The sequence below is a fragment of the Chlamydotis macqueenii genome, chromosome 1 (genome assembly GCF_036417535.1).
Source record: "Chlamydotis macqueenii isolate bChlMac1 chromosome 1, bChlMac1.mat, whole genome shotgun sequence".
In the NCBI taxonomy this organism is placed as follows: domain Eukaryota; kingdom Metazoa; phylum Chordata; class Aves; order Otidiformes; family Otididae; genus Chlamydotis; species Chlamydotis macqueenii.
The window spans coordinates 62,623,568-62,647,502 of record NC_141556.1 but is presented as its reverse complement, the minus strand read 5'-3'; the positions used below and the strand labels follow the sequence as shown (position 1 = coordinate 62,647,502).

The window sequence follows — 23,935 nt, the reverse complement described above, 5'->3', positions numbered from 1 at the left end:
TTGTTGTTGCATTTTTTTTCATTTGCTACAGAGATTCTAAGACCTTCTTTTCCCTTTTCTTTAAATCCATCCTTTTTTTTCCAATTGCATCTGTTTTGTGATAGCTATCATCATTGTATACAAAACCTTCATGCAGGTCCTTTAAAGTCAACTTATTCTGAGACTTGATAATAGCTGTCAGTGATTATTCTGCTTTTTCGTATGAATGTTAGAATGAGAAATTCATGGAAGTAAATATGTTAGCCACAAAGTGGTCTGTGTGCAATCGATCTCTGGAAACTAGGTGTCCATGATTCTCCTGTTCTTATGCGCTTCCTTAGGCATCCAGAGCGAGCAATAATCAGAGACAAGATACTGAGGTGGATGGACTTTTGGTCGAAATTATTTCAGCCATTCTTGTTTTTTCAAGTCTTGTTCTTAAATACTGCCTCCTCCCATCTCACAGCTAAAGTGGAACACATTTTTCATTCCCTACATACTCTGTTTTTGAACTACAAAATGAGTCCCATCAACAATTCAAAATTCTTGCACTACAGCCAGCAACCATACTATTACATGCTTTTATCGATTTTCTTAGAAGGCATGTATATATTCTGACAATATTTCACTTTCTCAAATAGTCACCACCTCAGATTTGTTTCTAGACTCTACTTGGAAGTATTATCATAACGATTTATTTTTTTTTTAACTCTTACCCAAACTGAGCTAGAAAGCACTGTTTTACAGTTACCTAACTCTGTCAGTTTTTAATTTTATGAACAGCTTGCCACTTGCGTTTCAAGTTTTTTAGAGATTTGAATGTAACACAAAAACACCATGAGTCATCATATGCAGACATCCTGATATTGCCCAAATATTTGTATCATAAGAAATTAAATAATATCTCCATATTTTATAGCCCTGAGTAGATTTTCCTCAAATTTCTTTTTGAAAGGGTATTATTTATTAGTTTCTGCAACATCCTGTAGATAACGGCTATCTTCTGTAAATTAATAATTTGTTGTGTGAAGTACAGTATCCTTTGCTGGTTGTGCACTTACCTCTTATGGTGTCCTTTAGTGTCCCTTCTAATACAAGGACTGTATTAGAACTGTAAAACATCTTTTTTTTTTTTTTTTTCATATTTTTGCCATTCCCCCTATATTTTTTTCTGGGTGGAGGAAGGAATGCTGCTTTTATGAATATATAGACATGGACCAGTTTGACTAGATCAGTGCCTTCCTTCTTCCTAATGCTGCCCAGGGTCCAGATGCTGCACTTTTTCCTGTCCGAGGTCCCCTGTGTTGTTCAAGGTGGCAGCTGTTTCTAGACAATTTCTAATGCTAATGAACAGGCCTTTCACCTAATGTGATTTCAGACACTTTGTTTGAAAATGTGAGTGAGAGCTGCCTGTTTTTTATGTTGTGGTACAGTGGTGAGAACATTTTCTATGGAATGGGTAACAGAGATTTCAAACTTAAATGTCCCACTGAGACGCAGCTGCAAGGTGAAGAAGTACCATAGCCTGAATTTAACATACAGGTCTACTGTTCAGAGCCTTATCCTGAATGGTAGGGAACATGAGGTTAAACTCCAGAAATTGAGGATGAACCTGAACCCACATCATTACTGTCTTGCAGTAAGTGCTGTGGCTGTTGATTCGATTTTGAGGTACAAAACTGTCTCCAAAAGCTTCAGAAGGAGCCTAAGGAGATTAACATATTGGATTCTGGAGAAAAGGTACCAAAACTATACAAATTTCAGTACCTTAATTGTAAAGTCTGCTTTTTATTGACCTGGCCATAAGTCTATGCAGTGGAAAGGCAGAGTTTCTAAGTTTTAATATGATTGCAGATGCTACAGTACTTATTGTATGCCTGTCTTCTCAGCTTTTGCAAAACAGGTACAGTTGCTTCCTTGCATCCTTTGGACTTAAAAAATCTCTGTCACCTCATCTTAACATTTGTTAAATCTCAGCTTTATGATTTAGGGGGAATGGGATTGAAATGGGGTAATAGATTAATCCCAAATTATCTAAATCCCCCTTGAATCTGAAGGTGTGCTTCTTCCACAAATAGCTCAGTCACTTGGAAAATTATTAGTTCTTATTTGGCTTCCCCAGTATCACCATTAAGGGTTATTAAAATACTATTTTCTTCTTTCTATATGCTTTCTCTTTAAGAAAAAGACTTCCAACTTTACCTTTTATTGGGCTTTCCTCCTAATGACAGTATTTTCTTTATCCACTGCTATTTTTATAAAATACTATTCTACTATTAATCCAGTCTTGCTCTGATAGTTTTCCACTGAAGTATTATTGACTTGTAGATGTTTTAGCTATCCCAGTATGTAAAAGAGTACTCATTATACCTGAACATTAGTCAAATCAATTATTTCACATTTCACTTTAAAATCGTCTTTTAGTTAGGGTGTGATTTTTTCCCCTAATGCACTTTTTGTTATTAGTTCCTTGTGCTTCTGTTGTGGTTTCTGGTTTTCTCTCTTCTCGGGGCTTCCCAGCAGAAAGTCACTTCCTTTGGTTATATGGAGCCAAAGAAGAAGCTTCCTGAGAAGCCCTGCTGACACGGAAAACTGGACCAATATATTGGGTTGAGTTGTAAAGTGGGGGCTTTAGATGTGGGCTTTCCGTTGAAGAGCTGATCTGCCCACTCATGGAGCTTCAGCCTTCATGGTGCACTTCTCTTTTTAGGCCCTAGAGAGGTAATTAAGTGTTTAGACTAAACTCTGCAATGATTTATCCAAATACCTAATTCTAGGACTGCAATTATTTGATGGTTCTAAGTGGAATATGTTACAGATGTAACACTAGTAGAGTAAATATATCTTTTAAGATTGGCTTCATGAGTTCTTAAAGCAGAAAAACATTAAGATTAAAACATCTAAGAGGTTCCATTTATATCCTTTACCTTAAGATAATCACATGTAATTCTGAAATAGTCTGAAAGTAGAGAGTATCTTCTTAAGAGACAGCAAGTTATTTTTTCTTTGGACCTATAAAGCCTAGGAAATTATTAACTCTAAAAGGATTAAAGCATTTTAAAAGCAAAATATTTTAAAGTGAAATTAAAAAATACTAAAATTAAAAACATGATTGAGATGGGAATCCCTATGTGATATGCAAAGGTTTAATATTCAAAGGTAGGAAATTAGTCTGATTCAGATAATCTCTCATTTTAGGCTTAAAATTCAATTCATAAAACATTTTCATTATCTTTCTTCTTCCTTAAGAAGAGAAAAATCTTCATACATAAGATGTTCTTTGAGATAATGGTTGGACAAAGCTCTTCCAAAAAAATGTTGCCCTGTAAGTAACTATAAAGAGCTCTCACAAGGATTAAAATGCAAAAATGCCACTCTTTCTGTTTAACCAACTGTAATGCTGTATAAGGTAGCCAAAGGATTAAAACGAATCAGGAAGTCAGGGAAGAATGTACAACATTAGTGCTGGCACAGCAAGTTTCCCCTTACTGGACTGAAAATAATACGAATGTCATCTATGAGCCAGAAGCTCTGTTTGTACAAATCATCAGTGATCCTTTGGCTTTGGTGTTCTATACCAATTTCCACCAGCTGAGGAACCTATACTATAACTCCACCAATTGCAATAAAAGTCTGTATTTTGCATTGCAGAGTGTTTGCCGTTTGTAGAATTATTTGTAAGGCAAGTGAAGAGCTTGGGTTTATGATATATCTTCTGGTATTTGGATAAATGATTGTATTTGCTGAAATACAGACTAAAGTCTCCCAACACAAATGGAATCAGATCCAGTTTCATCATCTGATTTGCTTACATTATATGATGCCATAATTGTGTTTTTGGTTTTTATGTTCCCTTCCAGGTTTTTTTTTTATGCATTCTACACTAACTTATCTGACCAAAATCAGGGTAAACAACAGTACTTAGGCTCATACTAAGCAGCATTTATTTCTTTTTTGTGCTTGTTTGGTGTTTTGGATTTTTTTAAGCAGAGTCTTATTGTATTATGGGGCTGGGAATGTGAATTCAGAGATTTTCTGAGCCCACTAATTTGAAGTTCAGATTGCAGACTGATTCACTACAAAACACTCACCCCTGAATTATCATGGCACTCTACATGTAAAAGAAGAGAGCTCTCTGTGTGCTCATCCCTGTTCTTGCAGTGTAGAGAAAAGGCTGCGTTCTTGCTGCAAGAAATGTTGCAATTTCTTTTGAACTCTGAATGGAGTGGGCTGGAAGCAGCATAATGGAAGAGATTTTAAAGTTCGCTGGTCAACATAATTAGACTAACGAGGTGAGCATAGGCATATAATCTCTCAAGTCTTCCACTTTCAGGGAGACAGCATCTGTGGTTGTGTAATTATTGTGAACCTACTGCCATAAGGATTCATTACAAAGCTGCATGAACAGAAGAGGGATGGTAAAGGGGTCTGCCAAGGGCTGGAACAAGTGTGTAAGCACAGAAGCCCTCTGTGGCTGTCACATTCACCAATTTCTGATTTCTGGAGATTGTTGAGTTGGTAGGCATTCTCTTCTGGTCAGACAAATTACTCCCTGGAACAGAATCCTTTCCACAACCTTTTTTTTTTTTCCTTCCTATGAAATGCCCTCTATTGTGAGTGGTCTATCTGTGTGATTTGAGCAGTTACAAATTGCCTGACATTAGGAAAAAAAAATATATATGAGAAAGCTACAAAGACCTGGTGAGAAAACTTACAATTTCAAGTTCTACATTCCTTTAGGATGGGAGAGACTGTTTTTATTCTACATTTGAACAATGCCTCATGTGAGAGTATTTATGTTTTCTTGAGCCCTCCAACAAGTGCTGTAATACATTATTTAGCTCTGTCTTTTATTCAAAGAGAGGTGAAAATGCTTCTTCTGTACCATTACTGTGAACTAGCTTTGAGTGCCAAGCAAGGATGAAAGAAAGTTCTGAGACTTAAACAATCATTCTGTTGTTGAAAGCTTATTTTTAAAACATGGAGGAAGGAGAAGAGCTTGATGTTGTGGTTTCCAACAGATATTCAAATTTTGATATCAGGCACATCAATTGTTTGAGATGTTAAAATGTGAATAGTAAGTTCTCTTTCTCAGTCTTGTATCTGGAATCCATCTTCCCATGCAATGTGAAGCAGACTTTCTTCTGTAATAACATTTCTTGGTATAGGCCAACATGCTGCCTGCCTTTACTGTGGTCTGTTGAGGGGTGAGCAGTCAGTGTTAGCGGACGCTCAGTCCTGAGCTGTACCCTATTCTGCCTCTTCTGGACTCTTTCTGGCTTCCCGGGGAGCCTAAGCCCTTGCTTTGAGCTTGTGATGGGCAAAAGATGCAACATACAAATGGGTTACGGAGTTTACATCTACCCTGTTGAGGCAGCGTTTGCTCTTGTTTTTATGCTGTGTGTTTGTGCTACGTATGGCACCTTCCTGTTTCCTCTGAAAACAAACCTTTTGCTGACCTGCCTGATGGTGTAGCCTCGTATTTGAAATGAGAACATTCTGATTGAGCAATTTGACTTAGGAAGATTGATCGTTTTAATGGTGTTAAAACCATTAGCTTTAATCTCTCAACCTTCACCCTCTTTTACTACTGGGGTGTGTTGGCCTCAGCCAGCAACCACACACCCACACAGCTGCCCGCGCACTTTGGGAATTTCACTTAATTTATTGTTATAATATATTTAGTTGCTGATTTGGGTATTGGGAAGCAAAGAAGACAAACATTAAAACATCTTTCCTTCTCCTTTCCCAGGCTCAATTGCACTCCAGACACATCTCCTCCCCTCTTGTTATCTCCCCAGGTTACACTCACTCCCTTCACTGGGGCGATGGGTGGCACAGGGGATTGGGATCAGGACATAGTGGTTTCTCTCTGCCTCTCATTGTTTCTCACCCTTTTCTTCTGCTGCTGCTTCCTTCCTATTTGTTTCCTCTGCTCCAGCGTGGGCCCTTCATGGGCCACAGTCCCTTTGGGGATGTGCCTGCTCAGTCATGGAACACCTCCAACTCATCTGACCTTGTCCCTTTAGTCCCTTGTTTCTCTCCTTTTCTCCCTGTTCCTTTTGGCATTTTCTGCCCATTCCTCACGATTTTTTTCACAGAGGTGGCACACACGTGGCTCATGGGCTCCACTTTGGCACATGGTGTCTCTGTTGTAGAGCCAACTGGAATTGCCTGTGACCAGCACAGGACAGCCCTAACCTCCTCTGCGGGGGCCACCCCTGCAGTTTCATGGCCAGGATAAATGGGGAGCACAGGAGGGAAGCACAGCAACTGCCCAGCTTCAGGTAGAGATGTAGGAGTAGGCAGGTCAGATTGCATCATCAGAGGGCCTGTTAGCCCATCATGTATCAGGAGGAACCCAGGAGGGATCTTAAAGCTCATTCATAGTTTTAAATCTGATATATACCTCTCCTTCAGGAAAGAACTGAACCATGAAATCTATGCTTTCCCATGTTGCAAAGTAAAGTTACCTGTATGTGGAAAGGAAGTTAATTGTGTGATTGTATTTTGGCTTGAAATCCAGTGCTGTGTCACATTTTGATGTTTAAAGAGCACAGTTGCTGGTTAATTTTCATTTATAAGCCCAAGTCACACCAGAGAAGTGCTAAAAAAAAATGGAACTTGTAGTTAAAAAGACACAGACATGTATTAATCTATTTCACTAAATAAAAAGATACTCTGGAACTTTGTGGTGTAAATTTTGAACAGGCAGCTTGCATCTGAAACCAGAAGATAATGGTTTATGCTAACATTGGCTTCAAATTGCTTCCACTCTGCATTCATAGCCAGGCTAGTTCTTGATTATTGGTTGAGGGAGTATAGACAAATACTGTAAGAGGCAATTACTATTTTAAGCAGTTTCATGGCAAATGCTGAGGAAATTTTGTAAAATGTGCCTCTGGAAGACTTGGCTGCAAAGAGCTACAACACAGGATAGATCATGTCAACAATAAGAAGTTTTGTACTAGAAAACATAGATTTCTCATCCTGTAGCATGCAACATCATGGCTTGCAGCTGCTCAGAAAGCATGTGGCAACTACGGCTTTTCTGAATCTGTACCAAATGCTTTAGTAAATGCTTTAGGGCTGGGCCTGGGCTACAAACATGAGCTTTGAAGCTGAGTTCTGAAATTCCCTCCAACTCTTATTTTAGGGTCTAGTTTGGTTTGCTTCTTACACTGAGCTAAGCAGGAGGTTCAGGTAAAACCTCGAGGTCCGCTACAGTCTATATGGGACAGATAAGGGATGTAGGGTTTTGTCCTAGGCATACAATACTGGTGACAGATTTGTTAGGATGTGCCATAACCAAAAGGAATCTCTCCCAGAGTTTAGCATCTGCATGTTTTGGACAATACTTAAAATATTTAATTTTACTTTATATCAGTATAAATCACCCTTCTTTTATGCAAAATCAAGGGCCATCCTATACCTTTACTCTCAAAAAAAAAAATCCCTAGCCAAAACACTTCCCTAAAATCAGCTATTTAATGCAGCCCCTCTGCCAGCCCATTGCTGTGGGAACTCAGTCTTTCATTTATTTATGAAAGCAGACAGATTCTTGTGTTGCGGGTGGAGCTGAAATTCTAGGTAAGTGTTCAGACTTCTTTTTAAACTTGCTTAAGGTGTGACTTTTTCTTTTTTGGTATGAATTCAGCTGTGTAAATGGTATGACCATTCAACAGTATCTTGCCAGTATTTGTACCTTTTTAGGCTTTGAAAGGCATCAACAGTGACTATAGATGTTACGTCAAGGTTACCAAGTAACAGTTTGAAGTTTGAGTTAGACAAAAGGAATTTAAGGAAAGTTAATTACTTAAAATTAAGGGAACACTATGTGAGGATCTTTACAAAGGAGATTCATGTCTTTAATTTCTACAGCTTTATACCCCAAGAATTTGTGGCCACCATTGCAACTAAAGGATTAATTAGGCCCATTCTGGTTTTAGAATAAAAATAGATCAGTTTATTGAAATATTACTGCACTGAAGTCATAGAGAAAAATCCCATCTACTTCAGTGAGGTCAATTTACTGAATCACTAGGATTTCACCATATATGCATAGTCATCAAGATTTAAAAAAAAATCTTTTACAAATTTTGACAGTACTTTATAATGTACTTATCTGAGTCATAATTACCAGCTTAGAACATTCATGGTGAGTCTGGGATAAAATTATTTCCGATTTATATTTACATTTATGTATCTTGTCTCTTCTTTGCATTGTAAAACATCACATAGACACTGCTGAAATCACTGACAAAATTTCCAGTATTTTTAATAGGTTATAACCAAACTTTTAATCAGTAAAATCCCGATGAATACATTATCATTATTATTACAATTATTATTATTTCTACAATTTTGAAATAATAATGTAAATGAGAACAGGAAAAAAAACCCTGCAAGGCATCAAAACCTGATCATTGTAATCTGTAACAAATAAAAAGAGGTACTAAGGAACTGTTTCTCAGTAAAGTTGTATATGAAGTATACTCCATGTTAAACTGACTGAAAATGTGTCTGTTTTCACTGTTTATTAAACAATCAAATCTGCTTCTGGAACTCAAAATTAATCTGAAAGTTTGTGTATCTTCATCTACAGTCATATGCTAATCTTCATTATGGAAGAACCCTAAGTTTGTTTCAGCTATGTCTGAAGACCAAAAGGACTTAAACACTTGCATTTGTTCAGGTCAATATTTTCTTTGGGAAATTAGTAGTTGTGCTAACTAAGACTGACTGTCAGTAATAACATATTTTCACTTAAATGTCTTTAAATAATGTGTTTACAATGATGTGGGTAGTAATCTAAAAGTTACAGTAATAACAAAGCTGGAAACTTTAATAACAAAGAATAATATGAATTAAAACCCCCCAAAATACAATGTTGCAATTATTTAATTTCATTAAAATCCCACTTTCTAATCCTAAACAACTTTTATCTGTATTGTGAAATATATTTTATTCCATCACTGGAAAGAATGTGGAGTTATTCAATTTCATTCATTTTATTTATACTGAAATAATTATTGTTTATTTTGAATTCTTTATTTTAAACAGGATTCAAGTTTTGATATCTAAATAATGGTAAGTCTACAATGCCTTTATTCTCTTTAATTATTGAGTGCTTCAAATATACTACAGTAAACTCTTAGGCAAACTCATATTTTGGGGGATTTTTTTTGGCTTTTTAGAACAAGTGAAAAGTGACTAAAATGACAAGAAACAGTTTTCTGGAAATCCACACTTAGTTTCCTACACTGGGATAGTATAGCATTTTCTCTGCATAACTACTTCATAACTTGTGCATAATAATTTTTGTCATGTCAATGTTATTGAGTGATAACTTTGGCTTCATAAATCACATTACACAAGTGATATATGTCTCTGTATTACATACTATAAAACACTCCAATAGCAGTAACACCCTTTATGTAAACTTCTGCTGCAAATTAAGGAAATGAACCTTGAAACATTTGCAGGAGTGAATAATGTTACCCGTGTGAGTTGTCCCACTGACCTCAAAGAGACTTCTCAAAGGAGTGAGAACTTTCTCATAGTAGTAAACGATTATGGTAATGCCTCAGTTGCTGCAAAATACTTATTCCAGGAGGATGTATATTCTATATAACCATTTTATTTATTTGGGATAATGTGACTGACAATGCTGAAAGAACCAGCCTCGTCTTTTCTGGCTCCTGACAGAAAAATGTTCTTGCAGAGTTTTCCTGACCAAGACGTACTGGGCCAGGCTTTCGAAGATGCACTAGAAGTACTGCAACAGCACTCTGACAGAGAAATGCAGTATTCATCAGGTAAAAAAAAAAATGTTATTCCATTTCATTTACCACTTTGTATTTTTACAGGAAAGTACTTCTTGAAGAGCCTAGGTGGGAGAGTAATATCCCACAGGTGGATTAATGGACAGCAGAGGGGGATGTTGGGAGAATGGAAAGGGGGAAGAATATTTGGAGGGTTTCCCCCCACCACCACCATTAGCATTGCTCAGTGTGGTGTGCATCTTCTATGTCACAGCACAGGAAAACTGTTGGACGGACTCCCTCTACTTTCCCCCCAGTTCTAGACTACGTGCATTAAGCTCAGATTTCCTATAATCAGAGGATATATGACCATAGTGCAACTGCCATTTTCCAGTTTTGGTTGAAAAATGCCCTTCTCTTATGCTGTGAATAAATTAATATAACACTGAATTGCAGTGGGGGAAAAAAAAAGTGAAAAAAAAAAAAGAACAAGAATCCAACAGGTGAAATTAATTTTCACAATTACTTTTTTACATTAAAATATAAATTTCGCGTATTTTTATGCAGAAATAATAGTTATCTGGATAATTAATAGAAAAGTTTTTCTTAGCTTCAAGAGTTTTCTACTTTACAAAAGTTAAAATACAGGCAAGCTGTAAGGTGCTCCAATTCAGGCAAGGTTTTGGCAACTAAATTATTACAAAATTTAAAATCTATGTTCAGTGTTTTTACATTCTGAATAGAAATGGAAGGAAAGGAAAATAGGAGGCTACATCACAACCCTCTAAGTCCGGAACAAAATATCTACTGTCTTCTGTGCGGAAGGCATTTCATGCAAAGCTGTTTATTTACATATTATCTATTATACACTGAAATGTAAATAGGACCAATTGGATCATATCTTCAGCTGCTTTTAATAAATTTTTGGCTCCACTACATTGGTAATTTACATATGCTGAAGGACGCACTGTATATTATTACTTGCAATGTTCTTGCCTGTATTTGTTGTTAGGGCCAACGAGGAGAGGTATTAAACACTTGCAGCTCAGGTTCAGTATGTCCCACAGCTGCACCCACATTTCTACTTCCAATAGGTGTACTCTCCAAAATCATCTTTTGACGACCTGCAGTGCATAATTTATTCCAAGTGCCCCAGTCTGGTGTTCTCCTCTGCATCTTTTAGACGTCCTAAGGCCTTGGGTTCCTTCCATGTCGTTCCTTCAGGCACTGCAGGTGCTCTGATGCTCCTTTCCTTCATTCACGTCTGGAGACTCTGACTTGCATTGTACTAATGGCCTGCAGAAGAACTATGTGACATTCCCTTTTTCTTTCTAATACATGTATTAGAGTAGTCTGTAATTACCCCATTCATTATGTTCAGTGATCTGTTTGGGCCTCCTTTTTCTATTAACCAAACTATTTAATGATACTATGAAATACCTGACATTTTATCTTAACAAATACTGCTTTTCAGCATGAAGGCAAACAAAAGCAGCCGAAGGGTGTGATTAGCAATAGCACAAGAGATTATGTTGGACAACCTGGTGATATGAAACATTTTGGCTCTGGAGACTTTTTTCTCTAGAAGGAAGACATAGGATAAATGCTTTTTGACAGACTCAGCAGCATGTTAGGCTGTTTGCCACTGGTTTATTTTTCCTTCTTCTCTCCCTTTTACTCACTCATTTTTTGCTCGATCCTTCTAATTCTCAGGTTATAAAAATTGCCTGACTCTGATCAACCATCACCACCACCTCCGAGCAAGTCCCAGCTACTCTGCAGCACCTTCTACAGAGGACCAAGGGTATAGCTGGAGAAATGTGATTGTAAGTGAACTGTAACAGAGTCAGACATAAATGGAAAATTGGCTCCCCATTTGTGATTTCTAAGACAAATCATTATGCTATCTCTAACAGAAATTCGGTCTGGCCAGGCATGATTCAGATGAAACCACCTTGGGAAATATTTGCAAAACATGTTTAATAGTCTTTTTCTAGGATTTCTTAGCTGTTTGCTTCTCGTGCTCCTCTACCGTTAATCATGTAACATGACAACTAACAAACAAACCTGCTAGTACAGTAGGGAAAAGGGCTTCTATTACCTGGGAACAGGCAGAGCACAACTTCCAGTCTCCACAGAGCTTCTGCCACAGAGAAAAAGTACCACACCTTGGATTTCTTCTCCAGCAATTTACTTTAAGAGTGCTGGAAAGACCAGCATTATCTGGACTCTGAGCTCAGCTTCAGCCTGCAGAGTCCATATTCATTCTTAAAAACGCTGAGAGTATGGCCTCCAGAAGTGATGGAAATTGAATATTGCAGGGGAGATAATTTCAAGTAAATAGATTCCTCAAAAGCCCATTTTCAACCAGCAGATTGGTGACAATGACATAAGAACACAGAGTCTGTAAGGGCCACTGTCCAGGTAGCCCTTGTCTTTTACTAACTCTGGAAACAGAGCCCACTATTCCTCCTCTGCTTCCAGCAGAAGGGTGGAAGGTCTAGAGTCAGGCAATTACTCTGTTTTCTCTCTTAATTCCTTGCCTGGTGAGCAGTCCTTCCCACTGGACATAAAATGGTGCTGCGTGTTACTGGTACAGTACACTGCATGCCTTTGTGGCTGAGAAAAGTCTTCAATGGGTGAGGTGATGAAAGGTTGCATTTTGGAGCCTTCAGGCAATTAATTGCTACAAGTTTCTTTTTCCTCAGAGAAGATGCTCTATTAGTAACTCTTCTTTGTCTTAATTCTTGAAGAACAGTGCAGCGGATTTTTATGCAGACGAGACTGTCTACCACACACTGCAGAGTACTCCGGAAAGCCAAGTGATGCATGCTGCTGCTGGCCAGCCCAAAGCAGGGAAAGGTGTGTAAAAAGAGTGTGCCCTGATGTGTACATGATGTTACTTTAAAAAAATGTCTTGGCAAATAGTGCTTTCTCTTTTTCCTATTTTTTTTTACTTTTAACAGGAAAAAAAAAAGTTGACATTTAATAGTAACTAGAATACAACTGCTAGTGTTCAATTCCTATCTGCTAAATCTCTTAAGGTAAGATAAATCTGTTATCATCTTATTCTGTCTTCTTGTTTAGTACATGGAGAACCAAATCAGAGATATGTTTCACTCCAAATCATCTCGGACAAAGTCTGATGCAGAGCAGTAAATCTAGCTATCAATAACATCTTTATACACTCTAATAACTTATTTTATTTCATGTGATCCAACAAGGAGTGGTTTTCACAAAGGTTTTTCATGTACATGAGTATTTTTGTGCCCGATTTTATGCCTTTCTGTTTACTTTTCAAGTTGTTTCTTAGCTTTCGTCAGTTCCAGTATGGATTTTTATAGCTATATTCGTGCTCCTTTTGGTTGACTTTACTTGAGTGGATATCTATTGTGCAAACAATAGGTTTGGTGACATTGGTCATTACAGTGCTTCATTTGTTTACTGCATTCATTCTTAGTTTTTTGTTTGGGACTCAGCATCCTTCCTATGAGTCTGCTAGATGTGATTTACACAGCTTCCACTCTGAGCTGTTGTACCTGCTTTTGATCGTGGGGTCTTTTTGAGTAGCTTCCTTCTTTTGCTGCTTTTTGAAATCCCCTTCTCTTAACTTTAACCACATGGTGTTAGTTTTTGGTATGATCTCTTCCTATGGATGCTGAACACTGCGGTTTCTGTTGCTTAATAGCTACTACTACTACAAATTCCTTGGGGCAATGGGAAGAATAGCCACTCCTTTTAGGTCCTGTACTTCCAGTGCTTAAAATTCACCATTGCAAATGAAAACCTTTCAATCCAGAAATGTTGCTTTTCTAAGTCTTATCCAGTGTTCCACTATGTTGGGGAATTTTACATGTCAGTATCTGAATTCACCTTCAGTCGTTACTGTTCTGTTAAATTTCATTTTGTATTTCATATTTCTTTTACATTATTATCAATTGTCTTTTCCAGAAGGCCATACTGCATAAATTTTCAGAATGACTGACTATTCTTATGGGGTTTTTTTTGTGTCCTCTTACGGGTTTTCTTCGTGTCCATGGTGATATTGCTGCCAGAAACTGTGATTTGAGGGACTTTTTCCACTATACCTAAATAAATTTAGTTCTCTGGGCTTCTTATGGAGACATGAAAGGTTTTCTGTACACTAGCAAGTACTGTGGCCCTTTAGGAATACGTCTATAGATGAAGCAATCAGTACTGAGAACCCAAAGTCTGTGTTTAAAATATTTCACAAGAGTTTATTTAGGGCAATCTCTAGGCTGGCTGCAAGTTCTGAAAGTTGCAGTGACTTAGATATGCCTCTGCAAAGCATCTTTGATTTAGATTTCCTCTGAAGGAGTCCAACTCATGCATGTCAAGACCATTCCATGATCTGAACTTAAGCTCTGTGAGTGGATACAATCAAGAGAGGTACTTCAGAAATGCATTTGAATTAGACAGACCCACAGAGAATTAGGTTGCTTTGGGACAATTCAGCACAGAAATCTAATGCAGATGCTCTGAAACATCTTCTAAAGGAACTTATCTCTCTCCTGTGATCGCATAGGAAACTGGCAGACACTACCCTGCTAGCTTAGGCTGATGTTTAGGGCCTGGTGACAAACACCACTAGCTTATGCAAGGAGGTGCAGTACGAAGATCTGTGAGCTACCCCGAGCTCAAACTGGTGCATTCACATCGTGTAGCACTTTGGAGATAACAGCTGGGCTGCATTAACACATAAGAGCAAATAAGCCATCTCAAATCAAAACATCAGCTAGAGAGGATGTGTCTAGAAGTAAAAGCTTGGGTAGAAATGACAGTCGAACTAAGAGGACAGACAGCATGAAATTAGATGCTCCTGCAGACATGGCTACACTATAGTTTTTCAGCAGAGGCTCAGTCTGCAGTAGCCTGCAAGTGTTCCCTGATCTTATTTGTTCTACCGTAGGTTTATAGGATAATTTGGGTTGGAAGGGACATAAGCAGGTTACCTACTAAGAAGTATTTACTGAGACCAGGCGGTGTCCTTCACCAGTTTGCTTTTAAGCTTCCCATCTTGGAAATAGTATATACATTTCTTGTAGAATATGTACTTCTAGTCACAGGCGAATTTTTATTTAGATAATGAAACTTTATTAATTTTTTGGAAAGTACCTCTGATTTCAGGCTCTTCTTCTTCCTAGTCTGACTGTCACTTCTCTCCTCTTTCCTTACCACCAGATGCAGAATTACTGTCATCCCTGACAGATGTCTTGTCTTGACCTCAGTGTTCCTTAGCAACTGTCACTTTTCCCCTGTTCCTAGTTTAAAATAGCCACACAAGACAAGACTTTATGAACTTTAGGTGCAGCTGCTTGTTTCCACTTTGGTTAAAGTGGAAGCCATTCTTCTGCATAGGCTTTCCTTTCTGAAAAATGTTCCTCTTTGTCTTATAATCTTAAATTCTTCCTCATTACCGCAGATTCTTGGTCACCATTTGCTTTGTGAAGGGAACTAGAAGAACTTCAGAGAGAGGGATCCACAAGACCTAAGTGTAACTAAATAAGCCCCATAAGTAAACTTAAGTTTGAGAGCTGAGCCTGTGGGGAGAAGTACTTAGTTAACTAACAAATTTTGCAGTCCTGATCTTGCTTTATTCTGCATGGCAATGTAAGTTGACACTTCTGCACATTTTTAGAAAACTACAGCATACCAGAAGGTCTAGCTCCTTATTGACTAGGTGAAGTTTATAGTTCAAAACTAGCATACTCTTCCCGCTCAACCATTCACCCTTTCTTGTATCAAAGACTACCTTGCATCCCTAAAACATTCCTGAAACAAACCTCTTAAAATTGAATAATCTCAAAATCTTTGAGTTCTGATTAAGCAGGGAAAGCATTTATTCAAAAACATTCAGATTGGCTCTCCAGAACCTTTTTCCTGCACTGTCTGAGGATGTAGTTTCCTGCAATGGGTTCCTTGACCAGGCACAGCACATGTCTGACGACAGCTGAAAGAGACTTCTGAGACCTCCCACACAGTGAAGTCACCACATATTTGTCATAATCCCCAAATAACCTGCTCTTGAAACTCTAATGACCAAATCCCTTTCTGTCACCACAGATCTGTACATGTTTCCCATTTGCTGATGCTGATCTTCTGTTGAATAGTTTGTACTGATCTTTTTAATTTGTGATGGAGTATTAGGTTTACCTATGCTTTTGCCTATAAGATCCTTTCCAGGAAAAAGACAACTGCTTATCTTTAAAAACAAGTATGAGTTCCATTCTGACCCTTTGTACTTTATTTCTTAATAGGTAGAAAAAAACTTCGACTGTTTGAGTACCTCCATGAATCTCTGTATGATCCAGCTATGGCAAACTGCATCCAATGGGTGGATAAACCCAATGGTGTCTTCCAGTTTGTCTCCAAAAACAAGGAGAAACTTGCAGAGCTGTGGGGAGAAAGAAAGGGAAATCGCAAGATCATGACATATCAGAAAATGGCCAGAGCACTGAGGAATTACGGAAGAACAGGTGAAATAATTAAAATTCGAAGGAAGCTGACATACCAGTTCAGTGCTGTTGTTTTACAGAGACTTGCTCCATCTTATTTTTTGGGAAAAGAAACAGTTTATCATCCGTACATTCAGTCTAATCAAGAATATCAGTGTGCAGATGACTGGATCAATTACAATAATTACATGTATAACAATGGTTATGCATTACAGCACGCTAACAGCTAGATGTATCTTTCACATGAACAGGTTTTTGTTAGCTAGTAATGCTTTCCAGCACAGGAACTCTTCTCTGTACATAGCTTTTCCTTTAAGATATCATACAAACACATGAAGAGAAGGGTTTTAAAAATGATGTTGGCTTAGTTTTGTTCCTTTTGAAGTTAATGATAAAGAGTCATTGACTATTGAAGAAGACCAGCAGCTGTAGGGCACGTTCTGTTCTCCATGATGTTAATCAGAGGAATTACTTCAGATTCAAGCTGGTATATCCAAGATCAGGATAAAGGCTTTTGTCTCTAAGTGGACATAAAAAATCCCATCCTGACAAGACTCATTGGAAGTTTTATGCAAAATTCCAATCATAATTTAGATGCTGTTGCACCATAGCACATGCACTCCTTCTCAGTTGGGTGCACTTTAATTAGAAAGGGAAGAGATTTGCCAACTGCATCAAGCTACTGTCTGCTTTTTTCATCAGTGTTCTTTGTTAAGAGACATTTTCTGAGTAAATGCCTGGCTGAACGATAAAGTCCACATGAAGGTGCACCTGTTGGCAAAGTTGTTAATCCTTAATCACTTAAATTAACAAATCTTAGCACAGATCCTGACATATGGTATTAGGATTGCCAGGTGCACATTTCACTGTTGGCAGTGGGTTCACTGGGAAAGTGACCATACCATGAGCGGGTTAGTAAAGGATTATGCTTTTCATGAAGTTATTTACAGTGCTTCCCCCACTAATATGAGAAGCTGCACTTTTATCCAGCAGTTCTGTACTGACCTAACAAATATAGCTTTGTTATTTAGAACCTCTTTCAGAGTTATAACTTTAGACATATAAGTACAATTTCACTTCTCCAGCTCTTTTCCTACATGGGAATGTAGTTGAAAGGGTGGTTTTACACTCTCTTTATGGGGAAGAAGGACTAAATTTAGGTAAAAAGAGCCCCTTACACCAGGATGATACCAATAGATGTACTTTTTCTTATACTTCTGTTACCTGATCAACTTGTATCATTGTGTGAGTTGGCTGTTGTGCCAAAATACTTCCATTCAGCTGCATTCAATTCAAAGTTCTGCATTGTCCTTCAAGTGAGTGCAGGCCCAGATAATAACAAAGACAAAATTAATTTCTGTGGAGAGATATAAAGGGTGGTCTGATATGTTTGATGAAATTCACTGGTTTTGATAGTTGCCCCTTGCTCTAACTCCTACTTACTTGTACAGAGATATAATTTTATGTAGTAGACACAATGCAACACACTCTGCTCAAGCTAAATTCAAAGTTTTGAGTTAGCACTTTAGTAAGATGAAAAATATATAATCTTAGAAATCTGAAGCATGTTAAATAGCACTAAAAACAGACACAGATTTTAAGACAGTAAACATCTGCCAAAATAAGAAGGTCATAACTATGTTGTTAATATTTCGTTTTGATTGTAGTGTCCTGTAAAATGTAAACATTATTACAAAACAGACACGAGAATGCCTCTAGTCTTACAGATCTTAATCTGGATCCTGCTGTAGCACTGAATGCGGTGGGAGTTCAACTCTTAACAAAGGAATGAGATCTTTCAGTTGGGATGCCTTCACTATGTGAGCACATGAGTAAATACAACATTTCAAATGCCATAATGTATATAAATTTGCCAAGAAACTGCACAGTTTAGTTACGCCACATCTATCACCCATTGCAGGCTGACTCTATGTTATTTAGAAGGCTGGTAACATACATTGGGTTAAGAATCTGCTTTGTGTAAAACGCTTACTTTATCAATATGTTCAGATTCACTTTTCTCAGCCTCATCTACTTGTTAAGGAAATAAATACTTATTCAGATTCTGTGTTACCTTTTTAACTTAGGAATAAACATCAGCATTTACTCCTAAAAAAACCTGATAACCAGGTCAGATGTTACAGCTGCAGCTGGGAGAACAGTACAGAGCTGAAAGAGAAGAGCATGAGGGGTGAGAAGAACTGAAGGACATTCAAGCAGAGAAGAAATGAGGGAATCATAACACCGAGAGGAAGAGACAGATTTCAGCCACATTTCAACTATCAGAGTAACCATAGGGACTGACAGTGTTAGAAAGATATTTCTTTGAAAAAAATATAGCCTTCCCCTTTCCTGCTCCAAACCAAATGTACCTGGAGAGATTTTAGAAGCTCCTACTGTAGTTCTGTGGCTATACAGAAGGATATTTAACTGTGCAATGCACCGATATTGGGGTTACATACAGAGAAGATTCTTGACTGCTAGCAATGCTTTAACCTAGCAAAGACAGGTTAAATCATAAGCAAAAGATTACCAAATATCTGAAGCACAGACTTAGACTTACTGAGGTCTGAAATAACGTAGCTGTTCTAACCATGCAAGTGCTTGACCACTGAAACAACATACCAAGGGATGTGGTGGATTTATTGTTTCTCAAAATCTTTAACCCAAGACCATATCCATTTCTAAGGTGTACAGTACTGCAATAAAGTAATGGTGAAGTCATAGCCATACCACAAGGCACAAGACTGATCATAAGAAATTAGACTCCTGCTGGTCTCAGTATTTCCAGGATCCTGTCATGTAGCTCCATATGGGAAAGTAAAGGCGACATGTGGAGGTCTAAACAGAAGTGCAGTGGGTGCTTGGAAAGTATTTTGATTCCCAGTGCAATCCCCTGGGCAACTCACCCTCCATCACTGATCTCCCAGCCTCAACCTCTACATTGCATCTCCTCCATCCCATCTGCACAGACTTGGACACAGGATGCGATGGTGCCAAGCACCCAGGGGAAACAGGAGAGGCAGCTCCAAAGACAGCAGCTCTATTCCATCTGTGTAATGCTTGATAACTGGCCCATTGCTGCCACTGCTGACCTCATCTTCTCTCTCCTGTCTCCTTTCTCCTCACCCCTAGCAGCCAAATCAGGCCAGAAAGCAGTCTGCCTACCCACCCATCTGCCTGTTACTTACTCACCTCTGACCTAGAGGCTGCATCTTGCCTCAGAAGAGCCTGGGATAGGGCCTGGGGGAGGGGGAAGAAGCTGGGGTCCTCCCAGCTCCCACATTCAGTACCCCACTTTAAAGGATACCCTGGTCTGAGCAAGGGTAATTAATACTGTGCCTCAGGATGCTTTGGGCACTTAATAAGGACATGAGCCTTTCAGAGTGAACTAGCTGGATTTTTGAACAGTCTCCTTGCTCATCCCTTACTGTGACCTTGCAGCCTGGTTTCTGTCCAGATGTGGAAGACAGAGGGTCCCAGGTGAGTGCTGGGCTGGTGCCACTCCTCAACACGTGGCTCTTGTTCGCTCAAGTGACAGCAGGTAGCGTATCATGCCCTGTACACCTGCTGTAGCTTCAGCCCTCTCCTCTGATGGAATGCCAGGATGGCATGAGGTGGGGCTGCACCTTGGTGGGAAGAGCTTTACGTGTTTCGCTGGGTTTGGGGGTAAGGGGAGGCGGGGGGGGGGGGGTTACCCTGGGCCCACAAGATGGCACTAACGGACAGCTTTTCATACTGAATTTGTGATGCTTCCAGGCCTCCTGGTTATTTGCTCTCTGCATCTTCCTTTTGCTGTTTCTTTATTCCCCCTCCCATATTTATTTTTTTTCATCTTCACACACAACACTGCTGCAGATGTGGCAGAAGCAACACATTTCCTTTTGAAGTTACTACCAGGCCAGTTCCAGCTGTGGCAGATACAGAAAATGTCATGACCGAGATGATCATAAAATTGCAGAACCATAATGTAAAGTGCTACTCATTTTCAATAACAGTATCATAATTCCCTAAATCATAGAACCATAGAATCATAAAATGGTTAGAGTTGGAAGGGACCTTCAAAGATCATCTAGTCCAACCCCCGCGCAAGGAGCAGGGACATCCCTGACTAGATCAGGTTGCTCAGAGCCTCATCCAACCTGGCCTTGAATGTTTCCAGGGATGGGGCATCCACCACCTCTCTGGGCAACCTGTTCCAGTGTTCTACAACCCTCGTTGTAAATTTTTTTTTCCTAATATCCAGTCTAAATCTACCTCCCTCTATTTTAAAACCATTACCCCTCGTCCTATCACAACAGGCCCTACTGAACAGCCTCTCCCCATCTTTCTTGCAGGCCCCCTTGAGGTACTGGAAGGCTGCTATGAGGTTTCTAGAGCCTCCTCTTCTCCAGGCTGAACAGCCCCACCTCTCTCAGCCTGTCCTCACAGGAGAGGTGCTCCAGCCCTCTGATCATCTTCGTGGCCCTCCTCTGGACCTTCTCCAACTGGTCCATGTCCTTCATATGTTGGGGGCTCCAGAATTGGACACAGTACTCCAGGTGGGGTCTCACCAGGGCAGAGTAGAGAGGGAGAATCACCTCCCTCGACCTGCTGGCCACGCTCCTCTTGATGCAGCCCAGGATGCAGTTGGCCTTCTGGGCCGCAAGGACGCATTGCCGGCTCATGTTGAGCTTCTCATCCACCAGCACTCCCAAGTCCTTCTCCTCAGGGCTTCTCTCAATCCATTCTCCGTCCAGCCTGTATTTGTGCCTGGGATTGCCACAACCCAGGTGCAGGACCTTGCACTTGGCTTGGTTGAACTTCATGAGGTTTGCACAGGCCCACCTCTCCATCCTGTCAAGGTTCCTCTGGATGGCATCCCTCCCTTCCAGCATGTCAACAGCACCACACAGCTTTGTGTCGTTGGCAAATTTGCTGAGAGTGCACTCTATCCCAGTGTCCATGTCGCTGACAAAGATGTTGAACAGGGCTGGGCCCAACACGGACCCCTGAGGGACGCCACTCATGACTGGTCTCCACTTGGACATTGAGCCGTTGACCACTGAGTGCGGCCACTGATCGCCACTGAGTGCGGCCATCCAGCCAACTCCTTATCCACCGAGTGGTCCATCCATCAAACCCATGCCTCTCTAGTTTAGAGAGAAGTATGTCGTGTGGGACAGTGTCAAAAGTTTTGCACAAGTCCAGGTAGATGATATCCGTTGCTCGTCCCTTGTCCATTGATGCTGTCATCCCATCTTAGAAGGCCACCAAATTCGTCAGGCACGATCTGCCCTTGGTGAAGCCATGTTGGCTGTCACTAACCACCTCCTTGCTCCCCATGTGCCTTAGCATGGTTTCCAGGAGAATCTGCTCCATGACTTTGCCAGGCACAGAGGTGAGGCTGACCAGCCTGTAGTTGCCCGGGTCCTCCTTGTTCCCCTTTTTAAAAATAGGAGTTATGTTCCCTTTCTTCCAGTCATCGGGGACTTCACCAGACCACCATGATGTCTCAAATATGATGGACAGTGGCTTGGCAACTTCATCTGCCAGTTCCCTCATAGAATGGTTTGTGTTGGAAGGGACCTTTAAAGGCTATCTAGTTCAACCCCCCTGCAAGGAGCAGGGACATCTCCAACTAGGTCAGGTTGCTCAGAGCCCCATCTAACCTGGTCTTGAATGTTTCCAGGGATGGGGCATCTACCACCTCTCTGGACAATCCGTTCCAGTGTTTCACCACCCTCATTGTAAAGAATTTCTTCCTTATGTCTAATCTAAATCTACCCTCTTTTAGTTTAAAACTATTACACCTTGTCCTATTGCAACAGGCCCTGGTAAAAAGTTTTATATGATTATATGAAACTCACAACTTAAAGCAGCTGCATTATGTCAGCAGATCCACAGCTCTGCGTTGACTACCCTGGACAACAGTCAGTTTTACAGCCGCAGCTCAGTGTCTTCTCCAAAATAAGTGTGGCTGCAGTGGCTTCCAACATTGCTGAGGGTGCTGCATGAAGAAGAAACAAAGCTGATCTTTCAGATTTAGACTTCTGAATTCCTATAAGCAGGAAATACAATGACAACCTTACAGACTCTGTGAAGGAGACAGAACCAGAAGATCTTTGTAACATTTTAAATCTACTCATTTTGCCCGGCCTATGCCATACTTGCATATACACATCATGTTCAGCAGAAGAAAAGCAGGAGAGATTCTTAGCCTCCAGCTGAAAAATTATTTTATTTTATTTAATTTGATTTGAATTTGACTCCAGTGAAACTTTTCCCTTTGGTACTGCTTTGAGCACACATGAAGTACCTGCCTCCACATTGTCAGACACTTCCTAGATGTACATTCTGGTGGTGGATGGATCAGACTGCCCCACTGTCCCGAGTGCAGATGGATGCTGTCTCATGGAGTTTGCTGGGTTACAAATTCCTACTTTTTACAAGCTGAGACCTTCTCCTATTGTATCACAGAGCTGCATGTGCTGGTTTACCATTAGTACATTGCTTAGTGAGTAGAAAAAGGATGGAAAATACTACAAACAGTGGTGGGCTTTTTTTTTGCAAGAAATTGCTCCATGGATTGTTTCCTAAAAAGTGTCCTGAGTGCAAGATGTAAACAAAATTGTGTAATCTTCTCTTTTGGTTAATGAGAGCTGCCCCTGCATTCTTGGCAGCCTCTAAACAACCATAGCTAATTGCCTAATAGATGAATGACTGCGAACGCTCACTGCTGGTGACACTGGAGCTCAGGTTGACTGTTAAGGCTCTTTTTTAGTTGGGTTTCATTTACCTTGGTATTTTTTTCCTCATTTCCTAGTTTCCAAACTTTCTTTTACAAAGAAAGCCCAGGCAAACTCCCAGACTCTCTCTACTCTGCAGGAGTATGTTCCTACATCTGTGCACAAGCTGAGAGGAATGACACTGCATCTGCCTTCTGCTCTCTGCATGAACAGATTCACTTGAGGTACTGGAGAGAATCTGAGACCAGAAAAAAAAATTTGCTTTTAAAATTCTTTTTGGACAATGGTTTTCAGTTTCCGCTTTCAGTCAGATTAACAAAGATGCTGCATTTCCGATGGAAACAATTCCTGTAATATTACAGTAGGCAACATCATTAAGGCCTCATAGGTATTACAGAAGACCTGGAAAATGACATACTCAGTGCACTATGTAGATAAATCCGTTGTTGACAGTGACAGCAGAGGGCGCTTGCTGAAATGCATTGCTTTCTTGGAGTTTTTGGGTCCAGCAGAGCTCCCTATGAGGTATCAACCAGCCTCCTGCAAACGGCACTTCACAGGCAGTTACTGTCTACCTGCGTAAGGACCTCTGCTGAAATCTAGCCTTGGTTTAGAGCCTTATTTCATCCAACTTCTAGTTGTCTTACCTGCTGACATGCTGTGAATTTCATGTGGTGTATTTTGGACCAAAACCTGGCAGCAGTAACCATGAACTCACCATTGGTTTATTCAAAAGAGGCGTAGACCTCTAACACCAGAGTAAACTTCACCACCAGCAACACAGTGACTATCTTATAATATGGCTGTCTTATCACGTCTTTTATTATATCACCTTCACCAGGAGATTTCAAAGCACTCTGTAAAAGTACCATTATCTTCACTGTATCTGCAGGTAGAGCAGAACACACATGAGGTACGGTCAAATGTTTATGGACTCACGGCAGGTGAGTGACAGGGCTGGGAGGAAAACACCAGCATCCTGAGCCTG

General features: G+C 39.8%; 1 protein-coding gene across 1 annotated transcript; it reads left to right on the top strand.

Moving 5' to 3' along the window:
• Positions 1-9,691: 9,691 nt before the first annotated feature.
• On the top strand, positions 9,692-16,449 carry SPIC (Spi-C transcription factor). Its single transcript, XM_010127266.2, has 4 exons — positions 9,692-9,797; positions 11,457-11,569; positions 12,497-12,605; positions 16,022-16,449. Exons 1-4 carry the CDS (start codon positions 9,692-9,694, stop codon positions 16,447-16,449), a joined length of 756 nt encoding a protein of 251 aa, XP_010125568.2.
• The last annotated feature ends 7,486 nt before the right edge of the window (positions 16,450-23,935 follow it).

Coding starts and splice junctions, on each gene's coding strand:
- SPIC (XM_010127266.2), top strand. CDS start 9,692: ATGTTCTTGCAGAGTTTTCCTGACCAAGACGTACTGGGCCAGGCTTTC. Junction 11,570..12,496: donor ATAGCTGGAGAAATGTGATT/GTAAGTGAACTG, acceptor TAATTCTTGAAG/AACAGTGCAGCGGATTTTTA. Junction 12,606..16,021: donor CCAGCCCAAAGCAGGGAAAG/GTGTGTAAAAAG, acceptor ATTTCTTAATAG/GTAGAAAAAAACTTCGACTG.